Below are 26605 nucleotides of genomic sequence, written 5' to 3' on the forward strand. Positions count from 1 at the left end.
ACAGTTACCTTGCAGGCAGCAGTACTTGGCTGTACCTTCACACCTACATAGCTACAATTACCCACTCACATGCATTAAAAATCCACATACTGAAACAAATGTTGGCCCACACACACCATACTCAATAAGCATGCATAATCATATTCATGTGCACACATGCACACACATTCAAGCACCTCATGCTGTAGGTATAAACATGTCACCTTGTGTGAATTTGTAACAAACTGCTCTTACACTGATAGTTTTAATCAAGTTGCCAGACAACATATCAAAACATCATCAGCTTCCAAAGACATGTTCGTACTGTTTCCTTAAAAGGCAGTCAGCAAGCCAACGCTAATTCACATGCTGGTTTGTTTCAATTAGCATTCAGCTGTGTGACGCCTGACAGCAGCTAATGTGACTATAGTGGACGTCCATTAAGCTGAAAGAGATTTCTCTGCCACAGCCACCCCAAGACATGTACCAACACAGATGCAGTGCATTGGCAAGTGATTACAATGTGTCACTAAAAGGTTTAACACAATATTTATAATATTGTGAAATCCAGTAGATGTGATGGCGATATCATTCTGTGGTTCCAGTTTCTCACATGTGAGGATTTGCAGCTATACTTTGGGTTTTGGATTGTTGGTAAGACAAAACAATTTGGGAACTGTGATTGGCACCTTTCACTATTCTATGACATTTTATAGACTAAACAATTAATCAAATATTAGAAAATGAAAAGTAGAAATGCACTCAGAGAGTGCAGACCTCTGCCAAGGTCTATGGTGCATTCATGGGCTCCTGGTCTTTCCCATTCCATGTGTTGGGAAGCTGTTTTTCTGACTTCAGTGTGTTTGTGAGCTTTAAGTCTAAATGTGGAAAAAACATGGACACTACAAATAAGATGTGTTGTGTTTTATTGTTCAGAGTGGTTTAAACAACATGTTGATGCTGTAGCTGTTTCCAGTATTTACGTGACAACGAAGAGCAAAGGAAACAAATAAGGTGAGCCATGAAATTTGATCTTGGAATTTCCAAACATTCCAATACAACATGAATGCAGCACATGTGCCATATCCCGCAGTGTTAAAGAAAGTGAAAATAATTTGCATATCTGCCCTGTGATTCGCATCCACTCCAAATGGAGTGATTTTATTCTTCACCAAGTTTCAAAAAAATCGGACAAGTATTTTTTTCCGTAAGCTTGCAAAAAAACAGACAAACTGAACTGAAAACATAACTTCTTTGACAGAGGTAAAAATATAAATTTAAATTAAATTAATCAAAAGTGAAAATAATCACTAGCCGCAGCCCCACCAGCAAGTTAACACTTTGTAAAATATTAACGGTACTATTTGTCCCCTCATAGCAAGCAGATATTCGGGTCTCCAGCAAGCGAATGCAAATCAGGTCCATTATGAATAGTTAGGGTCTGAATCCTGGAGCTAAATGATGCCCTCTGTAACTCACTAAAGGCCCTGCTGTGCACACACAATCCACTGCACATTGTGGAGAGTATAATATATACAGCATGTACCACATACGTACTCTACACCTACATTTACAGTATGTGTATTCATACTAAAATGAATTATGAATTTCAACCACACACTCAAGTAGCTACACAAATTAGCTCCCAAATGAGCACACTGAAAGAATAATGTTTGAAAAGAGTAAAAACAGGAAGTGTTAGGAATGATAAGGCCAGTTATGGCAGACAAAAAAGGGAGAGGTGAACTAAAGCTCCCCTGTCTCTCCACTTCACCCCTGACCTCTCCACCTGGCTGGTTAGCTACAGCGAGCTAGCTAGCCTAGCAGAACCATGTGCCTGACATACCAATGAGAATCCTCACTACGCCTTCAATTAAGCCTGAACAGTACTGAGGTACACACACACACACACACACACACACACACACACACACACACACACACACATGCACACTCACTCACAGGGGAAGATGGGCTGAACAAGCTCTCTATTGTTTCAGATAGAATAGAATATGCTGGCACTCGCAGTCTGGAGATTTGTACCGATCATACTGTATATGACACAACAGAGGAAGAGTAATGTAGAATGAAACACAAAGAAGATGGATCAAAATAGAAGTGCATCTTTGTCTATTTCCCTTTGTTATGTGCCTCCATATATTTTCCGCCAAAGAGCAGAAAGAAGCAAAATTTGCAGCTGAATAGTGCAGGCAACAAACGCACAGTTTCCTGTCCATCTTTTATCCCTCTGCTCTGACCTTTGAATGTATAAAGGGTTTTGGGTTCGACCCGGAAAAAAATTCTTCCTCCACCCCACTGCTCCAAATATTCTCCTCCCAACCATGCTTTTATTGTTGCTTTTTAATTCCCTACTGTAAAGAATGGAAAGTGAGACTGAATTCTAAATCACATCTCCGTCTTCGTTTGCAGGCAACTTTTAACCACTGATGTTGAGAGGCGGTAAAATGTCGGGAGAAAATAGAGGCCGATCATTCTCTTATTTCATAAAAGACAGCATTTTGTTGTTGTTTTCTCCCTCTGTAATATGATCCAAATAACCTTTTCTCTAAATGAGAATGCGATTTCAAAGTGAAAATAGACTCTCACAGTTGACTTGCTCGGCTTGTCGTTTCACTAAATTGCTCTACAGGACCATGATTTTTATAAAGCAATGAAAGTGACTGCCCCTACTCAGTAAATTAGCTATAAACACAATCTGCTCTTTGGAGTGTGTTGTATTGTGGAGTGTGGGTGTCTCTGTGTGTGTAGTTATGATATACAGACTCATACCAAAGATGGAACCGTGTTGCTGCCATGTCCTAGTTAAGGGTACACACTGTGCATTATTATATTGTGTATGGACAGATGGAGGGAGTGGTTGAGATAGTCTATCAAGGGCATCCATGCTGAGATGCTTTACAGTCTGGATTTTAGAGATATTGCAGTGTTGCTTATTATCTTGTGGCCTTTCCCTACCTACAGTTTATGTCTGTCTATGAATAAAATGCAATACAGCTCTGAATAAATATAAAAATGTCAAAGAAGTAATTAAGGGTAATGACTAAAAAAGACTACTCTTTCTGAATGACTTTACACACAAAAAAAGCACCCAACGTTGATTGGATGCATTATTTGGCCTTTTCGATGATGACTGATGCTAAATAGTTTTTGAGGAGGCAAATGATATTTCTTTCCTCTTGTAAAGTTTTGAAAGTTAAAAAGCTTTTGTGGCTTTAACCCAGCAGGGCCGGCCATACTTGTCAGCAATGAGAAACCCCATCTCACTGATTGGCTCTGGCTCGCATCCATGAACCCACACACTCATGCACAACTGAGGTCCAGAGCACACGAAACACGTGCACCCACTGGCATACATGCCCGTCGCTGTAAACAGCACACAACATTTTGGTTTATGAAGCGCGTCACAGTCTGACAGTGTGACTGCTGTGGAGACAGAGCTGTGAGGGCCGGACCCCAGAAGTGTGCTTCACCCTGTGCTTCCAGCCTGCTAATTCGGAAAGCAGAGAGCTGGCTAATTGTCATGAACTCCTCTTGCCCTCCATTCTGCCCTGCTACTCCACCCTAAACCCCTCCTAGTTACAGACCTTAATGGATTAATGCAGGCTGGTGTTGTCCCTTTCCCTCTCCCTTACTCATTCTGCTTCTCTTACACAAACTCACGATGCTACATCTCTGCCACGCCCTGAAAAATGTTTGTTTTGCTCGAATCTCTAGAATTGAATATACTGGTGGCACTGAACTGTACATACACAATATATTCTGGGAGCAGCCAACACGTAGTATTCCGATAACAAGTGTGAAAGAGCAGGCAAAGAATACACAGTATAGCAGGTTTGAATATGCAGTGTGCAGACGGTGATAATTGTAGGTGCTCTTGGTTTGAGTGTTGTTAACTGTCAGAGGCAGTGTTTCAACACCTGTCTCATGTTTCACTCTGCATAATAAGACTTCTATTTAAAGGAGGAGAAGTGAAGATGCCAGCAGAGGTGTTACCTCAAAGTGCTGGAAGAAAATACCTTGATTATTAACAAGAGAAAGAGAACTTGCAGCAAAATCTGATCTTTGCAATTACTAGTCAGGTTCAGAAGAAATTAATGCAACCAAGGGCGGAAGACAGAAAACACAATCTTAAAATGAATTATCCCTGTTACCCTGTACGGCAACAACTCTGTAATTGGTGATGAAAACGGGATTTTAATAGAGCTGTGGAGAACAATGCTTATCAGGCCCGGTTGATTTCAATTCAAAATATCACAGCAGTCTATGCAGTAAAACAGCCTAATACATTTAATAGCCCAGAACACACTCCTCAGTATGCTGTAGCTTACTTAGGCTCTTTTTGATTTGCCCTTGAAGGATAGATTTAGTTGCTGTATTGAAGTTCTGGCAGTAGTAGCATCTTGCTGTGCTACTCAGACTGATGATCGCCTCTTTCCTGGCAGGTGTCCACCCTCTGCCAGTAACAATCAACAAATGAGAATCACAGCCTTCAACTTGCCCGTCTTCCTGCCCAGCGACAAACTCAGCATCACTGAATCCCAGACACCAGACAGCTATTAACACGATGCGGCTGTTTCCGGACAACAATGGGGCGGGTTGGATTCAGTTGACTTTTCTTGTTTGCTTTTAGTGTTAAGACCAGGGGCTTCATTTTCATGAATCAATGGTGCACATGGTGTGGATACTGATTTTTTGGGGTAATTTCATGGTCAGAGGCGCACACTGCACATGCATCGCTGTTTTACGTTCAATCAAATCACCTCTGTTCTTTCTCCTCAAAAGCAGGACGCTCTGTGCCACGGTGCTCTGAAAATTTAGTAATAGAGGAGAGCAGTTGGGAGTAGTTCTGCCACAAAAGATCCTCCGAAGAGGAAACTGATGTCCTTAAGCGGCAGGAGCAGAATGATCATAATGCCACCTTATTTAAACCACAGAGAGCAAATGACGTTAAATTATCTTGGGAGGACAGTCAAGTTCACAGCCAGTCACTGAAATGCTAAATGGGTGCAGATGAGAAGAAAAGCCTGTGTGCACTGAAAGAAAATCCCAATTCACCGAGGCAAACACTTGCCAACATAGAGCCCTTGAAGGCATTTACAGAGCGCAAACCATCACCTACGATGATACAGTGATTCAGATTGCTGTTACAAACAAAGACATCAAGCATTTCTCTCACATTTTCACTTTAAAACATATCCTGACCCTGAAAGATCTCTCTTTGATTCATAGTAAAAAATGTCTGCATGTTTTTAATTGTTATGGATAAAAATGTTACTGATCTAAAGCCCCAAATTATAAATTCTGAAAATTTCAAAGCCATGGATATCCATTCATACATCCTGGTGACAAAAGCCCATCCTCTTTCCTAACATCAACCAAGTAGTTTGTAATTAAACGTAATGTTTGACTTTTCTACATTAACCATGTGTTGCTGTTTATAGCTAATTTACTGCAACCCAGAGTGTCAGTCAAAAATGTCAATATTTAACATATTTGTTTGCATTAAAACATATAACGCCCGCATTTATTCTGCCGACTGGGTTACGACAAACTACCGAAAAGAGGTTAACACATGAGTTCAGCTTTCCTGGTGTTGCTTGAATTAAAAATTAACATTGTGCATTGGAAAATCTTTCTTGTCAAAACTAAACCTGCCTGTATAGGAATGTGTGCATTCATGGCAATTGTGGGAAAATGGATTGTACTTGTTACTTAAACACACACAATGTTTATTACAAGTAACTAATCTGGTCGAAGCTTTTCTCCTACATCACTTTCCCTCCTTGTCAGTGGGCATGATATACAGTCAGCTTAACCCCTGCCTGTGTCAGTCTCCCTGGTAGAAACTCCTCAGATCAGAAATGAATTCTTCATGCTGATCCCGGAACAAGGCTGTGCTGCATTTGTCACAGCCACTTTCTTCCACTTTAACTCAAAGCTGTTTGGTATGGCTGGAGCTTTGCAGACTGCGGGATGTGACAGGGGCCCGTTTGAAAGCTCAGCCTGAATGCTATGTCTCTATCTGTTGAATAGGGAGTGAACACTTGTTCAATCGCTATGTAAAGTCTGCTCTTTTGTAGATTTAATTCAAAATAATGTTTGGATAGCTGCTTTATTCACATAAAATCCACACATAAAAAATAAAGAATTTCTACTTCTTCTTAATGGAACAGATCATGGTGGGTCTTTGAGGCTAACACAAATGAGAGAAGGTTTGTGGAGGTGCCCAGAGAGGCTTAGCTATGCATTGGCTGTTGAGTCTGGCATGTGTTCTGGCACTGAGCGTGTATTCTCAACAGGACTCTGGTGGATTAGTGTCCATTTGGACAACAGAGTGGTCCGCAGCTTGGGGTGACATTCAACTTCAGCAGGCCAGCAGCTCACACACTGATCATGAAGTTTAGTCTTGCTGTTTATTGTCATTGTTGTGTAATAAATGTAATGCCATCTAATTGTTATATTCGGAGGGTTTTTTTGAGTCATAAAAAAGGGTATGGTGACTTGGATAGAAAAACTTGTCTTGTTTTCTGTTGTCCACCTGTCCTACAGTCTGATACGGATGACTCTGTGTGTGTGAAATGAAGCCGTGGCTACGCCGCAGTGTGGTGGGTCACTGGATCACAAGGTATAGTGGTGGGCTTTGGGGCTGGGGGGACGGCAGCCCGTTTTGCGTTTGATCCCGGTCGGGGTACATCCATGCTCACAGGGCGACTGCTGTGGTCCATCTGGTGGAGGCTTTAATCACAACCCCCCCTTACTTACACACACACACACACACACACACACACACACACACACACACACACACAAAGCTTCCCACTTGAAATTCTATAGACTGCTGCTCACTTTCAGACCTTTTTATCTCATTTATTTATTTTAGTCTTTTCTGCAGTCATGTATCTCCCTGCAGAAATGAATCTCTCCTTTTACAGAATCTCCCACTCAGACCTCAGGTGGAAAAATGAGAATCACTGAAACACCACCTGCCATCTTTAATGATGCTTTAAAACCTTATCAAAAATCATCACACCGTCGGATCTCCATAAATGGCTTGCGCTACGGCTTTTGATTAGGAATAACCTTTTAGAAACGAGATGTATCCAGAGTCCGTCACAGGCATGGCCTACGGTACTGTGGACCAAAACATGCCCATGCTGCACAAATCCAGCTCTCCAAATGTCACTTCATGCTTAACCGCCCTTTCTCATGCTTGAAGAAAAGCAAGTGGGCAATGCACCACAAGAAAAACTCCACCGGGCTTCGGTTTAAATGCCTACATGCTTGGAGACAAATTTTAAATGATTTTGTGTTGTTGAAACACTTTAGAAAGAAATTCATAAACAAAAGCTCTGGAAATAATTCTCCACTATGAAAATAACAAGACATTGTGTGCAGACAGTACAAGCCAAGTTCTGAGTAAAGCTGCTATTTATAATGTTACATTCAATAAAGCCAAGACAGATTCATGTAATAATACAAACACAGAGGTAAATGACCATATTTCTTTACAAAATATGTATGTATTCCTGTAATTCTGCTCACTTTACACATGCAAATGTAAAGCTCAAGGCGGACTCTATGGTGGACCATTTAAACATGAATGCTGCTGTTAGAATACATTTATTATTAAAGGGTCAGCAGATTATGATGATGCTGTTATTCTAAAGGAACCACTTACTTTTAGCCTTCCCTTTTACAGAAATAATTGTAGCATTTTCATAAACTCTATCCCGATTTAGCATGTCCTTTGTGAGCAGCTCATCACTTTCTAAAGCTGCTTTCTTTTCTGTACATACAGAATAAAAAGGGCCCCGACTACTGGACACCTCCCAGTGGAGCCGGTGGCAAGCAACCCAAATGGTCACTCCTCCCCGGCACTAATGCACAAGTAAGCCATACATCATTTATTCATGGTGACAGCAGACACTTTGCCTCATCCTTGGCAATTAGCGAATCAATAAAAACGCATTGGCTTTGAAACTATCAATTCTGAGAGCACGAAAAATAGCGTTGTTCATCAACATGCCAGGATCGCAGATGCAGACAATCACTCAAGTATCGGCAGCGGTTTGTCAGCTCAGCATCAACAGGCGCTGAGCTGACAACAATAACGCACATTTCCTCACATCGCTGCTCTTAAAATGAGCCCTCACCTACGATAATGGTCGTCTGGTACATATGACATCTCAAACTGGGGTCTAATCTATAAATGTAATTTTGGAGAAAAAAAGGCGATTCAATGGTCTTTTCATCAGGGGATTGTGTTTGCGTTATAAATATGTGTCTGTTATGGAGGTGGCTGAGCTGAAGCCGTCTGAGTGAGATTATCACAGACATAGACAGGTCAGTAAGGGGCTTGCACTGGCTAATACCTCTTTTGTCAAAGTTTATAAGGCTGACATATCTGCAGTACATTTTAATATCACTGTCTGTTTTATAATTAATTCAGTAAATCTGCATGATCCCATATGCACCTCAGGCCACTTTTGTCGACCTAAAATGACATTAGATTTAGCCGAAGACCTCCGAATCTGACTCCGCTGTCAAACAGCAGCTGAGGCATTTTTCTGTTTTTCCTTCCATAATAATTGCTAATGTTTGTTTGCAAATAACAAAATGCGAAGAACCCACCAATTTTGAAAACACAATACTGCTTTCTCTCCAGTCTTGTCTGTTTCATTATTCTCTCTCTATTTACCCTTTTAAGCCGAATGAAATAACTGCAACTGGATGTGAAAACATTGTCCACGAGAGGCAACAAATTTGTCTCTGAAATTAAATGCTTTTCCTCTACCGAGCAAAAGAGCAGCCCTGGGATTTTTTGGGAATTAAAGAAGAGAAATGAACAGCTGGAATTTAGATTTATTCAGCCTATTGAATCGTACAAATGTAGCCACTGACTTAAATCCCCAGTAGTATTCAGACACAGTATGGATATATAATCCACTGCTGTATAAAACTGTGGTCAATAAGTGTGCATGAGGCTCGACAACTGTCTTTTCCATTTTTCAATTATTTGCTACATCCATGTCTCTATTTTTGAGCACATAAATGTATATTTATTTATATATTTCTATAGAGAGAGACTGAGACTTTGAAATAATTGCCAATTCTTAATTGAAAACATCCGCCTGTTTTTATTGCTGTGTTCACAAACATTATCATTCATTAGAAAAGTTCAGTAGCTTAGTTTGTTATGTTAATCCGTGTATTAAAAGACCTGTCAATCACTGTATCAGTAAGAAATATTTGGTTTTTAGCAGTGTGGCCGACCCTTTTGTCTACTTTTGGATCTATGAAAAAAACCTCTTAGTTTTTTCTTTGTTGAAGTGACATGATCAGTGTGTCCCTGCTTTTTGGTCTTGAATGTCAAGACAAATTCAGCAGTCAGAAACCTTGAGTCCTTCCGTTGGCTTTATGTAGGTGAAATTACAGGCTCTTACTTCCAGGTCAAAGTACCTGAACACAGTAAAGGTGACCTTTGTTTGGGCGTGGGCGCTCATGCTGCTGCAGCTGGCTATCTATTGTTGGCTTATTGTTTGTGGATCATATCCACATTGCAAGCCTTTTGAATGATTTATCTACCGAGTCAATTGGTATGAAAAATAGGTACTGATCCAAAACATAGTAATTTGTGACGAAATACACACTAAAAGGCCCTCTGCGCAAGGGCTAAATTGAGTGCATATATCGGGTAGGGTGTGCACACAAAAAAAAAACGTAGAGAGGCGGCTACAGTGAGGAGAAAGAGAGAGAGAGTTCACTTAGCTTTACAGTGTGTGTGTGTGTGTGTGTGTGTGTGTGTGTGTGTGTCTGTGCATGTGTGGGTGCGCATGAGCCTGCAGACACCTGCTCCATTCTGCAGTGATGGCTCCCAGCGGGACACAGGCTCAGCTGCTGATCTCTAGGCCCTCCCTGCAGTACTGGTGGCCAGCACACACACATACACACACACACACACACACACGCACACAGCTCTTCCAACAAATCGGAACCCTCTAGCACCCCCCCATACCCCCCTCCCCCTTCCCCCTTTTGCTCGCAGTGTCTCTCAGCCTCTCTGTGTTCCCCGTAACTGACACACCACATGTGCTCATATCAAGTGCAAACATGACATGGTGTACACACACGCACAAAGCTGCACAGTATGTGTTCGTATGATGTTGCATGTAAATTCTATGACACACTGCTGTTATAATCTGCTGTTATATGCTATAGGGGATGATATGGCTGAATAGCATGTGTTTCTTTTCCGACTACCCTGAGCTAAAAAGCTTGAGTGGACACTGCAGTACATCAAACCTCGATATTATGTGCTGCTGTGAATGCAGTTAAAAGGCATATAAAGGATCTGGGCCTTTTCTTGTTTACCCTTTTTAATACCTAAGTTATTATTTTTCGGCAGGCCACTTTATGATCCATGATGGAATATAATCCAACGACCGCATTTGTTGTTGTCACTCCTGCATTGATCAACCAATGAGATTGTTATTGTCGACGCTGTATTCATCTCTCCATCTCCCTGTTTCTCACTGTGAGCGTCTTTCTCTCTCTGTGGCGTAGTTCAGTTTGCTGCACCTGTTTGTGCCTCACTGACGGCAGGGTTGTGGAGCATAAATGAACTAATTTCCTGGATATAGAGAACACAGCAATCAAGGAAAGGGGAAGTGCAGCGAGCGGCAGATGGAAGGAGCTAATCATTGTTATGAAATAGAGATGACCTCTAACTATCTCCTGGCTGCTAATATACCGTAGCTACACACGTTTGCCAGCTTTTATACCATGCACCCCTCCCTGCTCCTCTCTCTCCTTCCTCCTTTGCCTGTTTGTTGTTGTGATGATGATGAACCTCTTCAGGCAGGTTGGAAATGCAACCCTCTTTTTTTTTAAATGTTGAAACAGAAAAGATTGGAGTTGTCAAACAAAACCTAGTGTCACATAGAGAACGGCAGCTGCCTGCAGTGGGTAATCAGTGGAGCTTTCTACAAATTAACAGCATTCAGCTCTGAAGCACGGCGCACTGCAGGTTTTTAGATGTGGGCTTTTGAAAATTAGATCTCACTGACTGAAATATGGAATAATTTGCAGTTCAGTTTTTGCTCACATGTTCTTTTGGTTCCATCCGCTTTGTGTAAGGTGACATGGCTTGGATCGCCTGGTCATCCTAATGCTGTAAAGTGATACTGCGGATGCTCATTTTGAAGAGAAGAACATCAGTCTAAATTTCATTAATTGCATGCTGAATCTCTTCTCCGTGTGCCTGGCTTGTGATGGGTTCAGAATTAAATTATTTGAACGCTCTTTTAAAACACACTGTCCTGCAGCTTGAAAGATGCACGACTGAGAACATTCACAGACACGAAATGCTCGAAACAAACTGAACACACAGTGTTGCAAAGGGAAGTAATGATCAACTTTGCTTCAGGCGTAATAGTGTGTTGGAGGACGAAAACATTAAGCTATTCATTCATTTATCAAGTCACTCATTTAATGCAGTGGTGCATTAAATGGAAATACACCACAGCATCTGAACTATGAATACGGCATAATATAAAATATTATAAAATACAGTGAAATATTTACTCCATTTTCGATACACGGAGCAGTGTTGCTGTCGGTATAGAATTGTATTTCAGTTTGATATCACCGAGGTAAAAACACCAAAGCCACCAGAATCTTCCAGCACATTTATCTAATGTATGCAAATGATCTTGCTGTGCTTAATGAAGGCACCATTAATCACTCTAACGATGGTCTTTTTTAACCAGGGTAATCATGCACGGGCACACATATACACACAGTTTCAAACACATACACAAGCACACACGCTTAAACACACACTCCCACGCCCACACACACACACACACACACGAAACATGCCTCATCACCAGCAACACATTGCTGACAAAAAAAACCCATTTCACCATTTCACTGTAACTACGTATGATGAGGACCTCATAGTAATTCATTTTATCCGTACTTTTTTTTTTTCCTTAATTTATTCTCTGTTGTTAAATTCAGTGTAATCTACAACTGGTCATCACGTGTGACCCTGGAATTGGCTTGTCAAGCAAACACCTCAAAATCCGCCCAAAACATGCAGATAAGATGCATCAAAAAATGTTCACGTCAATCATATTTATATAATAAATTCAGCTAATTAGTTCCACTGGTTTCAACAAATAATCAAGCAGTTTTATGCAAACAGTAGATAACACTGTTGTGAGTCTAAATGGGCAGTGGAAAACACAGTCATTTCGTGTGCCGTATAATAAAAACAAAACACCGGACAGACGTCTTTGAACTTCTGTAAGAATTCAAAGCAAAAACTGCAAAAAACATTTTTGAAGCCCAACTCCTCACGGAACGTATTTCACCGCTTATCCTCGCCGCGCATTTGCATACAGTTGACGGAAACCCCTGGGTACAGTCAGCAGCATGACAGTGGGTTATGAAGGCTTCCGGGAGGCTCTGGGGTGTGGATCTGAGCCAGTTTGAAGGGGAGCCGAACCAATGAAGAGCCCACAGCGGATTAGACACCCACAGCTTCATGTCGCTTTAATGCGGCGAGTCAGGGATTTTCTTACAACGCTTTTGCCTAAACGCTCAGGGTTTTCTCATGCCCCTTTTTCTCTCTCATTCCCTTCCCCTTGAAGTAATCTTTTCTATGTAAATGGCAGAGTAATGTTGTCTCCGGTTCAAAATATCCCATCTATCTGCAACGTTCCTGCTTCCTCTGCTAATGTGACTTGTCAGATGTTAATTAGACTTGAACTGGATTGATAGTTATGATCAAATGTCATTTGAAATCTGTAACCAACTGCACATATCCGAAGGGTGCTGGAAAAAAAACTCCTTTTCAAGGATGTTATAAAAAGTTCAAAATGGTAGAGGTGTACTGCTAGCCTAAATATTCATTAACTCAAATCAATACAAACATTAAATGCAAATAGAGCACATGCTGACAGAATTCACAAAATACAACAAACATAAAACCTATTACTCACACAAACACATACTCACACATGCATGCACATACACAAACACCTCAAATTCCCTTGATAACAGTCTGACTGGCAGAGGCTAAAGACAGAGTAGGCGTCCGTAATTGAACAAACATAACAATGTAAATATTTACTAATATTATCCATTGGGGATACAGGCAGAATCCCACAATTGATTTGCTCTCTTTCTGCCCCTTTGCTCTTTTCCTCACACACAGATTCACACACTCACACATACACACACATTAACTATCACTCTCTTCTTTTCCCCCTGTTTCTTTCCTTTGTATTATGCTCGCCTGTGTTCATTAAAGAGATGGAGATATATTGGTCTGTCTATCCTCTTACCAGGGGTGACCTGTAGCCCATCTGGGCTGGCGATGACAGGAGATCCCTGGGAAATAGCGGCGAGTGCGTCTCGGGGACGGAGCCCACGCCACTGGCTGCTAGTCCCGAGAGCTGCCCGTACCTCGCCATCATCTTGAGATGCTGCTCACAGAACACACACACTCATACACAGACACAGGAGGAGAAGGGAGGAGAGAGAGAAAGAGAGAGAGGGAGAGGGAGAGGGAGAGAGAGAGAGAGAGAGAGAGGGAGAGAGAGAGAGAGAGAGAGAAAAAAAGAGAGGGAAGGGGTGTGAGAGAAGGGAAGGAGAACAGATAACAGCAGGTAGGAAGGACGGTGAGGATGGTAAAGGACAGAAGAGGGAGTGGGGAGGGGGGACATGAAGAAAGAGGAGGTAGAGGGGGATTACAGAACACTTTGCTCTCACACAAATGCATGTGTGAACACACACACACACACACACACACACACACACACACACATACAAGCATACACACTAGCACATACGGACATACTGTATGTGCACATGAACGCACAAATACAATTTTAGCCCCAGGTGGGCAATTTCACAAGCAAGCCTATGTTGCATGGGTTTGATAGCTACCTTGGTTTCGTTACAATAGGAGGATGTAAAGTCTAGGCACTACTGTAGCTCTCCATTTATTATTACAAGCCAGGATGAGTGTGAGAAGCGTAGCATTCCCTTTTTCTCAGTACCCACTATCGTGCCGTGGAAAATATAATAAACAGCTGCTGTTATCAATCATCCCCTCTGTCTTCTGGCTATGAGCACACAGAAGTGTACAGACACGCACACGCACAGACACACAGTAACACACATGACAGAATGGTTGGCAGCAGACACACACAGGTGAAGTGTGGAGAAAAGAAGCAAATCCAAATCTCTTTACCTCATTGCTCAACAAAGCGGCGTTGAGTGTTCGGCTTATTTCGAACATGTTCAGATTCGGTGCTTTTTTCGTTCTGTCCGTTTTATTTTCAGATTCTCTTCAGTTCTTTGCTTCCCCTTTTTCTCCTCTCTACGGCTGGGAGTCAGTCCCGGCAACACAAAAAAGAAAGAAAGAAAAAATGAAATCAATTGAAAAAAGAGGGGGATAAAAAAATCCTCTTTAATTTTCTGATTTTGGAGTTGTGATTCTATTTTTTTTCTCTTTTTCTCTCCTGTCTGCTGATGCACCTCTGCTGGCTGTGGCTGTAGTGGTGGCGTTTGTGCCCAGGGTCTCCGCACGCGTCTAAGGAGTCAATATGCTGTTCTTTTTTTTTTTTTTTTTAAATCTCCCCAGAGTCAGCACATTAAAACAGGCAGTCAGGCAGTCGGTGGGTCGGTGGGTCGGGCTGGCGGGCTGGCTGGCTCCCTTATCTGTCCCCCGCACACTGGCTCACACAATACGCTCCGATCCTCACACTGCTCGCTAGCAGATTAGCCTGTCCCAAAACATAGCACTTAGTTTAAACTCCCCTCCCTTTTGCTCTCTCTCTCTCTCTCTCTCTGTATCACTCCCTCTGGCTCGCTCCTTTGCTCTCCCTCCCTCTCTCACTCCATCTCTCTCTGCATCACTCTCTCTCCTCTCTCTCTCTCCTCCTATTGCTCACGCATTGATGCAGCTACAGTTCACTGTGCTACCACAAGGTGGGAAGACTGTTCTAGCAACAGCGACACCATCGCCGCCACATCCCTTCCTCTCCGTGCCACTCCTATCTTTCAGATTTTCCTCTCTTCTCCTCTTTCCGCATGGGTCTATAACACACAGGTATAGATGGTGAAGAAACCTTTGCACCTATATCAGCTCTCACTGCCTGACCAGATCAAAGTTACTGCCAGGGATAAGTGGATTTGTCAGGGGTTTGTGAGCTAATATTGCTCGGTCCTGTTATCTAATTACGGCTCTTACAAAAACAGGTTGTGGATTTGAGTGTGGAAAGGGACTATTTGGGAAGAAAATAATTCAACACTTCCTTGGAGGTGTTTTAGTGACAGGTACATGTAAAGTAATGGAATGTAATAAAACCTGCACACTATCAAGATACCTCAAGTGTGTGGAAATAAATGGTACCTTTCAGTAATAGGCAGCAGAGGAAAGAAGTGATGGTTGAGCTGATGTGAGCATCAAGGTCAGGTGGTTGTCCTTTTCCTCAGCAGGGTGTGGCACAGAGATGACGAAGCAGCTAGTCACAGGCATGGCAGGAGATCCCAACTAAGTAAACAAGGAGAAAAAAAGATTAGGAACACTTGTGCCAAGGATGTGATTCACTACATTTTTTCAGTCGATAACCGCTGTGAGATTTCAGAGTATGACTCACAGTGTTTCTATATCTGCATCTAGTGTATATAAGTCAAAGTTAATGAAATGAAGCCTCCGTTTAAGGAGAAAATAAAGGAAAATGTTTTATGAAAATTATGCTGATAGAGTGATTGGGATCTGAATCATCTTCACTAATGCTAATCTTAGTGGTGTCTTATTCATGGCTCTACCAGCGTGGCAATGGATTTATTCCCAGTACTTTGAATGTGCTTTTTGCTATCTTGGATCAGAGTGGGGAGAGCGGCCAGTTAATAGCAGCCTATTGACACTGAACCATCTGTTTAGGTGGACACTGTCCAGCATAGCAGAGAGGGAGGGAGAAAGGGACGGAGAGACGGAGGAAGTGACGGATAAAGAGAGAGGAGAGGGTGACGATTAATGCATGAGAGAGGAGGGGTAACTGCAAGGCACAAACCAGAGGAAGTGTTAGCAAACTGTTATTTTTAACGGGTGTTTATGTAAAAACAGGAAAAGGAAAAATATGGAGAGAGACTCACACTTATCGAGGATGTGCCATATAATATTGTTTCCATGTTTTAAATTAGCACATTTTCTCTTTTTATATTTTCATCAGTGGCAGGATATGTGAAAGTATCATCCATGACATCAGTGTGTTTTGGCACTGTTTTGCTGTCTTGGCTTCGATTCCATTTTTTTCTTTCCCTCAGAAAAATAGGGCTGCTAGCCACATCCCTGTTCTGTAAAGCCCGCGGTCTCTGGGGAAGGCTGGTCCGGCAGAGCCCTGGGGGGAGCTGTCAGTTGAATCATCCAGAGTGAGGGCTGATTCCTCAGTCAGCTGCCTCTCAAGCCTTCCTCTCTGACCGAGCCTCACTCCCCTGAGCCCCCTGATTGCTGTCACCATAGTGATTCTCTGTGTACTGCCGGCTGCTCTCTGCTACCCCCCCACTGCCTCCAACTTGCTGCCACTTGTGCCCTGTGTTCTGATTTTTGCATGACTTCCTCCTTCATTGATGATGGACTTTATGTGTGGAAGTCCTTAGCTGGCCACAGTAAAAAGGGTTTCCCTGTTCTTGCTGGAATACAAATACAAAAACATAGATTTGCTCCCCCAGCACACACACACACACACACACACACACACACACATGCACACGCACACGCACACACACACACACACACACACACACTGAGCTTCAGGCTGAAAACATAAACAAGATTTTTTTCTCTTTCTTTCAGTTATGGTACTGAGCTACAAGCACTGACTTATTTGATCATTTTCGCAGTTTAGAAAAAAAGTATCTTTCTGAAAGAATGAAAAGCAAGGCTTAAAAATACCTTTGCTGTGCCAAAGCTACTGTTTCCCCAAAGGGTTTCTGACATGTTCGGCACGAGATTGTGATGGTGCGGTGTGTCCTCCGGTCACTAACCACCTACGCTTAAAATAACTACAGTTTCGTAATGTTACTGTACATTCTGCATTAAACCATGACAGGGATGTCTACATGTAAAGTACATTCACATGTTCAGAAATCATTAGAGGTCATACATGTTTTGATAAGCATGTAAAAATACTCTCCCCCGAGAGATAATTAAAATTTGAGAGACCACGGTGTGGACTGTACTTCTCTTTCATGTTATCCTGTTTTCCACTGATGGATGTGTTCATTAAATCATTGTTGCACTTTGCAGACATCATGACAAAAAACACACTGTATGCATTCAGAGTGTTACTCCGGCAGAAAGTAGAGGGTTATTGTTGAAAGTGTTGCTATTTTTTCTCCCTCTTCAAACATGTTGTAAAGGAGGACATGCCAATATAGAATATGGAGCTTTAAAGAAAAGGAAAGCCATCAAGAGAAAAAGGCTTTGCTGTAATAGACTCCTATATATTTTAACGTCATTAAAATATATCGGACAGACTCTTGAGCAGTGGTGGAAAAAGTATTCAGATCCTTTACTTAAGTAAAAGCATTAATGCGACACTGCAGAATTACTCCACTACAAGACAAAGTCCTGCATTCAAAACTCACTGAAGTAAAAGTACAAAAGTATTACAGAATGACCCTTGTTTTATATATTCTAAATATATTACATTATTATTTTTTATGCATTTATGTGAGCAGCATATGACTGTCCAGGTAGGGCTTATTGTAACTTACTAAATATTTGGTTTAATGTATAAACATGCTTAATAATTTTAAATTGATCGTACTTTTTCATGTTAAATCTCGACCTGAAAAGCTGTCAGCTAAATGTAGTGGAATAAAAATTACATTATTTGCCCCAAAAATGTAGTGAAGAAGAAGTATACCTTAATTTTAGCATCCCTTTAAAGTGCTCCTATTATGTTTTTTATTTTATTTTTCTCTCATATATCTAATGTTACAATGTCAAATGGTCATATTAAACTTGCTCAAAGTTTTAAGGTATGCAGCAAACATATGTAAAAATAATCCTTGTGGGCAAAAGTTGTTCAGATCACAGCATTTTCCAACAGTCTTTTCTACTCTTGGCTCAAGCCATGTCAGGTCAGGACAGATGTCCATATATGGTCCTCTGCTGCAGGCATATTTGCAGCGTTTACGTTACATACCCTGCTACATGTAGCAACATGCTATCATCAGGGAATTCTTTCCTTTTAGGAGCCGATGTTGTTAATTTCTCCCCAGTTAATAATAATAATAAGGATAATTATCCTGCTAAAACATGTTGGATTGTATAGTTCTGGTGGTTTCGAAACTTCAGCTTAAAGAGACACGCTAAAACGCAGTGTTTCAAAAAAAGGGTGCATAGAGGGGCAACAGCTATGAGTATGAGTAGAATAAAGTGGGTTTTTTTTTACATTGAACATGTTAACATGTTCTAGTAGAATCTCAAGGTACAATTATGAACCTGAAATGAGCATGATATATGAATATCACATCTGACAGGATAAGAGATATTAAAAATGACCACATCTGACAGATCTTGTCATATTATGTATTTTGAGTAATATTGCAAAAAATGTTCCCACTCAGATTCTGTCTTTCACAAGCCAGGAACCAAATGTGAGTTTCAGCCATAAGATCGAGTTACAAACATTATCTCAAGTGCTCCAACTCTGCCAGAGACAACAAGCCAGGGTCTTGCAGTAAATTCAACTACTCCTATGCAGTCTCTCTATTTGATAAGAGCTGAGAAACAAGGGAAACATGTAGCGTATCTAATTCATTCTTCTCATGCTCCGTAATTCAATTTCAATCTCCCTCTTGAAAATGAATGATTGTACCACCATAGAGCTCTTTAATTGGCACAGTGTTAAAGGAATGACATGGCATGGAGGACAGCTATTCAATTTTCAATTTTAACGAAATATTACACAGCAGCTCTGTATTCTCTTCCTGTCATCTGAGAAATAATCAGTCCGACCTATCTACTCAGCGGCCTGTTGATGCTTGCCATCAAATACAGATCACACACAGAGAGAAAAATCATTGCCCTCTCCCTGGTCTTATTCATTTGGTCCTGTTACACACAGCTTATAACCTGAAAATTAGCAGCAGCCTGTATGCCTCTTGCTCCAGGAGCTGTGCGACTGCTCATTTGATGTACTTAATCAGGTGCAGCCTTTGTAATGGGAAAGGAATAGGGCCAGGCTTGATTGGCCTTGATGACATCTATGCTCCAATTGTCTAGAAAACCTCCAGCTTTAATCAATCTGCAGGATAATTCAGAATCCCTGGCTGCTGCCTGCAATGATTGGCTTTCTTCTCTGAAAATACCATTAAAATGCAGGTATGGTTGTAATAAAATTGAGGTTTGTACACTATACTGATTACAGTTTAGAGGCAGTGAAATGGGAGTCACTGCTCGCTTCCTGTTGCCTGCAGAATGTGAATGTTTCACACTGAAATATAAAGGTTTTCCATCATCATACTAACAGTATTATTATAATTGTTAATTCTGTTAGGAATGTTAGTGCTAAGTTTTCATACAGAGACAAAATCTGATTTATATATTTAAAGGCACTATGCAGGAATTGTGGCTTATTTGTTTGTAAACACATTTAAACTTGGTCGTTTCACCGCAGCTCAGTGAAAGTGAAAGCAAATCCCACATTTAATCACGTTGGGAACAACGCTTTGTCCGTTTGTTGTTTTTTGCGTGTTTATTCTGCACTATTTTCGTAGTTTCATGCCCAAAGGTGACACTCAGAAATGCCCTGAACACATTAAAATGAAAAGAAATGAGAAAATACAGGATGGGAGCAGATACAGACACCACCACAAACTTCTAGTGGGTCATAAGTGATGATATAAAGGGACTATTTTGTAGACATTGTTTTTTTTTTGTTTGTTTTTTTACTGCACAGCTTATCTTTAAGATAACTTTCCCTGAGGCAGCTTGAGAAATAAGCACTAAAAACAACTTTGATCAGCATTTCTGAGCTGTACGTTGTGCTAATTTGTTTATTGTAGCTATAAAATGATTTATGCACTTAGACTGAGAAGTGTAGAAATCCCCAATATCAAATCAATATCAGCCTCTGTTGTTTTCTGGTATTTTACTCCATATAATTTAACTTTGCCCAGCTTATCTATTGTATATGTATATTTTTGTTTATTGTTTATTCGTGCACTTTTTCTTTAAGTTATTGCTCAGTTTATCAGTCAAATTCCTTGTATTTTGCATACATACTTGGTCAGTAGTAGAGAGAGAGAACCTCAGTAGTTTTGCCATTTGTGCAGTTGCCGGAGGTGGGTATTAGTGTGACACATCAAAGCAAAGAAAAATAAACATTCACAGAGTGATAAGAGTGATAACACACCTTTTAGAGGCTATTTTGCATGGATATGAATACAGGTGAGATTTTGGCTTGCACTTCGACGTGCCTTGGGGACAAAGAGTTTGAAAATCACTGGTCTTGTATCTAAAAAGGTCAAAAGGTCATAACAAGCAATTCTCTGAACAAGCACAATAACTTAAGTAAAGTTTTTTTTTTCAATCAGGGCCATTCTGCATAATGAGCAATTTTACTTTAGATACTTTTTACAGAAGAGGATTAGGACAAGGTAGGAAAAAAATATTAATTATGCACTTCAAGAAAAAGTAGAAATGTTGAAAATAAAGTTGAAATACAATGTTGACAAAAAAATCCAATAGTCAAGAATGAAGTCAACTTTTTGAGTTTGGTAAAGTAGACTGCAAGCTACAACCTAATTTCCCTCAATACCTCGAATAAGAAATTCACGTAAATTACATTAAATAATATTTTCCCAAAACAATAGGTGTGGTAGCCTACTATCAAGAATAGCTCGTTAAAGTGTAGGGAGATTTTAATACTTCTACACATTTGAATGTTGTGGTCATTGCTCATTTTTTGACATTGATGTCATAGACATAGACATGCTGTTTCTCTAAGCAGTATTCTAAGCTTATTGACACAGGAATCTGTGAATATCTTTCGGACTTTACTGAACCCAAAAAGTTGACTTTATTCTTGTCATTTGGACTATTTTTTTCTCTAAATCCTCATCTCATTATTTTTTCTTCTACCTGGCCCCAATCCTCTTTCGTACATTTTGATGCTGGTTGCTTTGCACTTTTACTGAAGTAAGTTAAGACAGGACTTTAACCTGTAGTGGAGTGATTCTGCAGTGTGGTATTAGTACTTGAACTTAACCCTTGGATGCACAACATGGGTCTAAAGTGACCTGACTGAGTCTTTATTTTCTATATCTTTGCAATAAATTATTTCATTATACAGTCTTCCAGGTTTTCCTCAATTGTTTTGCTTCTAATCATCATACATCCTAATTTTGTGTTTTCCTTTATTAATTTTTGAATAAAAACCTTTTTTGTATCACTACCCTTCTAATGAACAACATGGGTCAAAAATGACCCGTATCCATTTTCAATGTTATTTCATGTATGGCTGTTTCTATTATACATCTTTGATAACAGATAACAGAATATATTTTATCATTTATTATTCCATGTATTTATATCTTCTTTCCTTTTCTTTTTAGCACAAATCATCCTTTTTATCTTTTTATTTCCTACTTTTTGAACAAGCACAGCTGTTGTACTTAGGCTTCAAGTTTATACACATGGGTCAAAAATGACCCGCATGCATTAATAATAGAATTTGGCGGGAAAAATGTCTTTGTTTTGGAGTACGAACATATTTACAGCTCAGCACAGCTCCCTTTACACATTTGGAACACGTACATCTGTTTTTTTTTTTTCAAATGTTCTAACGTTACCCTAACAAAATATTTGATAGGTGTGAAAGATAGCTGTACATAAAATTGTATTAGGTTTAGCTTACCTTGAGAGTAAGTTCATGTCAGAAAGGTATTAGTTAGTTAGCTGTTGATAGAGTTGAAGATGTGGAAATGAATGCGGGTCATTTTTGACTCAAGTCGTGTATTAGAAGGGGTATGTTGTGCATAAAAGCGTTAAATAAGGGATCTGAAAACTTCTTCCACCCCTGGTTATTATATTTAACTATATACCTGCATGCTGTGTGTTGTGTCTCTGCAGCGGTGTCCTGATGATAACAGCGCCCTCCCTCTTCTTCCTGCTCCGTTGCCGTGGAAACACACATGGAGCGTCGGCTGCTGTGTGACAGAATGGAGAGGAAGATGGAGGAGAGCACTGTTAGAGACGTCGAGACTGGTGTGTAAACATGAGCCTTACCTGGCGTTTTCTCCATTGCTTTACCAGCAGAAGGACGCGAACTACACCCCGCTGTCTGACATATAATAGCTGCATGTTTGGGGCTTGCTCAGTGCCTTTACATTGACGCTAACGTGAGGCGTGCTAACCTTGTAGCTAGCAGGTGTAAGGATGTAAACAAGAGTCATGTCTCTAGGTTGTTATTAGCTAGCGTTGCTGATACAGACGCTAGTCAACCATTTAACTAACTGTATGCTGGTGAGGTACCTCACGGAAATGCACGGTAAACTGCTGGCATGTCAGCATTAACCACTTCACTTCGGTAGGGCAAGCAGTAGTGCAGGTGTGTTGGCTGTGAGTGTCTGCTAGCTAGCTATGTTAGTCAGGGATAGCTCCAGTTTGTTACTATAGCTAATAAGCTAGCTGTCGGTAGGCTACTTCTGCAAATTGTTTTTTGTCCGCCACGCCCCAGAATTAAAGACACAACCCGTAAATAATTACCAACAAATAGTAAGCACGACTGTATTGATAAAGAGGCAACATAACACAGATTTTAAGTATATATATAAAAAAAGAATACATCATTAAATACAAGGACTAATACTGGATCAAATGTAGATCTGTGATTTTTTTCTGTTCCTCCAGAATATTTATTTACACCTGTAAATTATGTTTAATTGAGTTTTCCAATTTTCAATCGAACAGAAACAAGACAAAAAAGGAAAATGTTCTTAGCAGGCACATCTGTCAAACAATGCACATCATCCAGAGTAAGTTATCACATTATCACATCAACAGGCTACATAGTCAGGACCCATCCCCTCAAATGTATCATATAAAGGCTGTAGGTAAAATGGCAGGTACATTTTCACAATCAAGAAAAGGTTTCTGCATTTTGTTAAAGTAAGCTGTCTTGAAGTGGATTTGACAAGTCAGGAGGTCTTTTCACCATGCTTTTAAACATTTTACATTTAGAACTGTTATTCAGAAAAATCTAAACTAATGTGGTTATGCCTCTAATGTCTCAAAAGTTAGCAATTGGGTCTTTAATATGCATTTTCTTACAGATACAAGTGACTGAGCTACATACACTCTTTTAAACTCTATTATGTGGTAAAAGACAGATTACAAAGAGACCAAATAAAATCAGAGACAAATTTACAAATGCATATTTGTTTTAAATTAAAGTATTTGAAAAATAATTCTAAAAAAAAAACAGTTGAGCAAAAATATATTTTTTAAATGCATAAATATGCAAACATTAAAACATATTAAACATAAACATATACCAGTATCTTCAAATTTGCACACCACCAGGTCAGGGCAAAGTGACAAAGTGCTTAAATAAAGGTAACTGATTTCAAAACCTGTCGAAATGTATTGAGCTGTAGCTAAAAGAAAAAGGAAAAATGTAACAAAATAAAACATTCAGCTTTTAATATTTTTTTTATTATGCAGTTTCATTAAACAAAGCAAACCATTTGTCATTTGTGGTGTAAACACAAAAAATAAGATTTCTTTCAAACTTTATTTGCTCTATTTATTGTCGTTAGTCCATTTTGCACTGCGGATCAACTGTTTTGTTTACAATTTGAAATTGACAAAACTCACATTTAGAAAGATGTGACATATACATAATTGTTTCTAAGGAGCAACATTTGATTTATAAATAATTTGTATCTATTATACAGTACAGGCCAAAAGTTTGGACACACCCATCTCATTCAATGCGTTTTTCTTTATTTTCATGACTATTTACATTGTAGATTCTCACTGAAGGCATCAAAACTATGAATAAACACATATGGAATTATGTACTTAACAAAAAAAGTGTGAAATAACTGAAAGCATGTCTTGTATTTTAGATTCCTCAAAGTAGCCACCCTTTGCTTACTAGAATATAAGACATGTTTTCAGTTATTTCACACTTTTTTGTTAAGTACATAATTCCACATGTGTTCATTAATAGTTTTGATGAATTTACAATGTCAATAGTCATGAAAATAAAGGAAAAACATTGAATGAGAAGGTGTGTCCAAACTTTTGGCCTGTACTGTATGTTGTAATTTGTCAACAAAATCTTTGTTTTAGTGGTGGCAGCATATTTTTTACTTTAAGGACAACAATCCAGGACTGGTATTCAGTATTCAGACTCAATTGTTATCTACAAGCTAAGGGTTTACAACCTGTAATGGAAGCTAAAAAAAAAGCTGATTTCAAACATTTTTCCAAAACACTTTTGCATACAATGAGATTCTTAATCCTACATGTTGTGCTTGTTCTTCAGGCAGTGAAACTGGAGGAGAGGATGCCTTGGTGGGGAATGTGAACAAATTGACAGTGAGCCCGCCGGGTTATTCAGGAGCTCCACGGAAAGGACATCTGGTTTTTGATGCTTGCTTTGAGAGTGGTGAGTAAACTGGCAAAACGCCATATCAGTAAAATGTGGAATGAGTTAAAGTTTTGATTCAAAGGCTGTGGTTTATATTCATAAACATTAAGCTATTCTAGTCAAACATTTGCAACGTGCAACAACATTATGATCAACAAAAAATGCACTCAAAACTCCATCCCCTCTTATTAGTAGCTATGAAACACCTTTCTTTTGTCAAAACTGGATTATTTTAATGCCACCTTCTGCAGTCAAAAGTTTTCACTAAACCCTTGTTCAAATGTGTGAGAATAAACAATAAATCAGTTGGAAGAATAGCTTTTTCATACCGGGTTTCATATGACATTCTTTTTCATCCGAACATTTTTGAATCAAGATATATATACCCCAACTAATTATGATCACTACTGAGCTCCTTTTATTACCAATATATTTATTTACAGTCTCTATTAACTTTAGTATACACTACTGGTCAAAAGTTTTAGAACACACCAACTTTTCCAGAATTTAATTGAAAATTATGCAGTTTAATGTCTCAGTGTACTGTTTGCAACATTTAAATTCTTAATTGAGCATGATAGTGTTTTGAAAGTAAAAAAAAGATTCAAAATCACATTTTATGTTGGACTAAAGGACTAAAAAAAAACACAAAATGATAAAAAAAGACACCAAAAGACACAAAATGACTAAAAAACAGACACAAAATGACCAAAAAAAAAGACACAAAATGACTTACAAAGACACAAAAAGAATTAAAAAATGGACAAAATAGCCCAAGACTTAGAGTTAAGTTGTTAACCCATTTCTTGTTCCCTGAAAAAGGTCTACTTGTATAATTCTGAAATGTACATTATTTTTCAGTTTTGGTTAAGCTTACTTTTTTTAAATTTACCTCTGGCAGTTCACCACTTACCTTTGTACCCTTTCAAGCTGTTCATTTGACTTGAACTGCTTGAACTTCAATAAAAAACTGGAAAAATTGGGGTGTTCTAAAACTTTTGACCGGTAATTAAAATTAAAATTAAAATTAAAATTAAAATTAATTAGTCACTAAAAATGACTAAAATTAATTAGTCAATCAACAGAAAAAAATGAATCAGCTATTTTGGTTATCAATTAATTGTTACTGTCATTTGCAATGCAAAAATGGCAGAAAATGCTGTTTTTAGCCTCTCAAATAAGGAGATTTACTGCTTTTCTCTTTGAAAAAATATCATATTGAACTGATTATCATTGTTTTGGACTGACAAAACAAGACATTTAAAGACATTACCATAAGCTATAGGAATTTTACGGACCATGCAATAAATCTAGACAATTATCTGGAGATTAATCGATAATGAAAATAATAAGTTGCAGCACCAGTACTAAACTTTTCTGATATTTTGGGTATAGCAACTCACTGCGAGTCTGTGTATCTGAGAGCTCTATCCAGACTGTGAAATATCTTGGCAAGGGTATAATCAGGGACAAGTTCATATAACAATTTATAGAGTGCTAGGCTCTTAAAATCTTTACTATGAATTACTAGGACTCAGTAGGGACTTGAGAGCAGGTGTTGTTTGAGCTTTTTTCTTGCAGCAGCTTTCTACCTATTTTCTACTTGTACCATGGCCAGCGTGGCTAAAAAGAGAAATATATTGAGTATACTTGAAAAGGGGATCAGAATGTTACTGTGTCCATCTCTTAGTGTAGCTAGGCATGCAGTGAGATGAAGTTAATATGCTCCAGTGCGATTTGTTAATGGCCTTTGTTTGCCACTTTTTCTGACAGCTGAATGGCAAGACAATGAAAATAAAGCACTTTCTCACCACTGACAAGGTCAGTTGGTTAGAGCCACACACAGACACACACTCAAGCACACAAGTAGGCAGAGTGAGTCAAGGAATCAGCCGGTCTCTCTGGGAAAGAATCTC

General features: G+C 39.5%; 2 protein-coding genes and 1 long non-coding RNA gene across 6 annotated transcripts in view; 1 reads left to right on the forward strand and 2 right to left on the reverse strand.

Annotated features, from left to right (window-relative positions):
* Positions 1-14839, reverse strand: part of elavl4 (ELAV like neuron-specific RNA binding protein 4) — an 86258-nt gene extending 71419 nt beyond the window's left edge. The window contains exons 1-2 of one of the 4 annotated variants that reach the window (XM_059341741.1): positions 14264-14839; positions 13353-13493 (exon numbers count right to left, since the gene is read on the reverse strand). In XM_059341741.1, coding sequence (XP_059197724.1) covers positions 13353-13493; positions 14264-14311 — 189 coding nt within the window. In that variant the 5' untranslated portion in view covers positions 14312-14839. The remainder of the gene's footprint in view (positions 1-13352; positions 13494-14263) is intronic. The other 3 variants (XM_059341739.1, XM_059341742.1, XM_059341745.1) reach the window with 3 other exon arrangements.
* Positions 14840-14944: 105 nt separating this feature from the next.
* LOC131978203 (uncharacterized) lies at positions 14945-22188 on the reverse strand. The gene is made up of 3 exons (XR_009394942.1): positions 22135-22188; positions 15428-15568; positions 14945-15111 (listed from the first exon to the last, which is right to left on the reverse strand). It is a non-coding gene; the product is annotated as an uncharacterized LOC131978203 (long non-coding RNA).
* Positions 22072-26605, forward strand: part of agbl4 (AGBL carboxypeptidase 4) — a 318197-nt gene continuing 313663 nt past the window's right edge. The window contains exons 1-2 of the mRNA XM_059341738.1: positions 22072-22297; positions 24585-24707. Coding sequence (XP_059197721.1) covers positions 22225-22297; positions 24585-24707 — 196 coding nt within the window. The 5' untranslated portion in view covers positions 22072-22224. The remainder of the gene's footprint in view (positions 22298-24584; positions 24708-26605) is intronic.

Source organism: Centropristis striata, chromosome 9 (assembly GCF_030273125.1).
Source record: "Centropristis striata isolate RG_2023a ecotype Rhode Island chromosome 9, C.striata_1.0, whole genome shotgun sequence".
NCBI lineage: Eukaryota > Metazoa > Chordata > Actinopteri > Perciformes > Serranidae > Centropristis > Centropristis striata.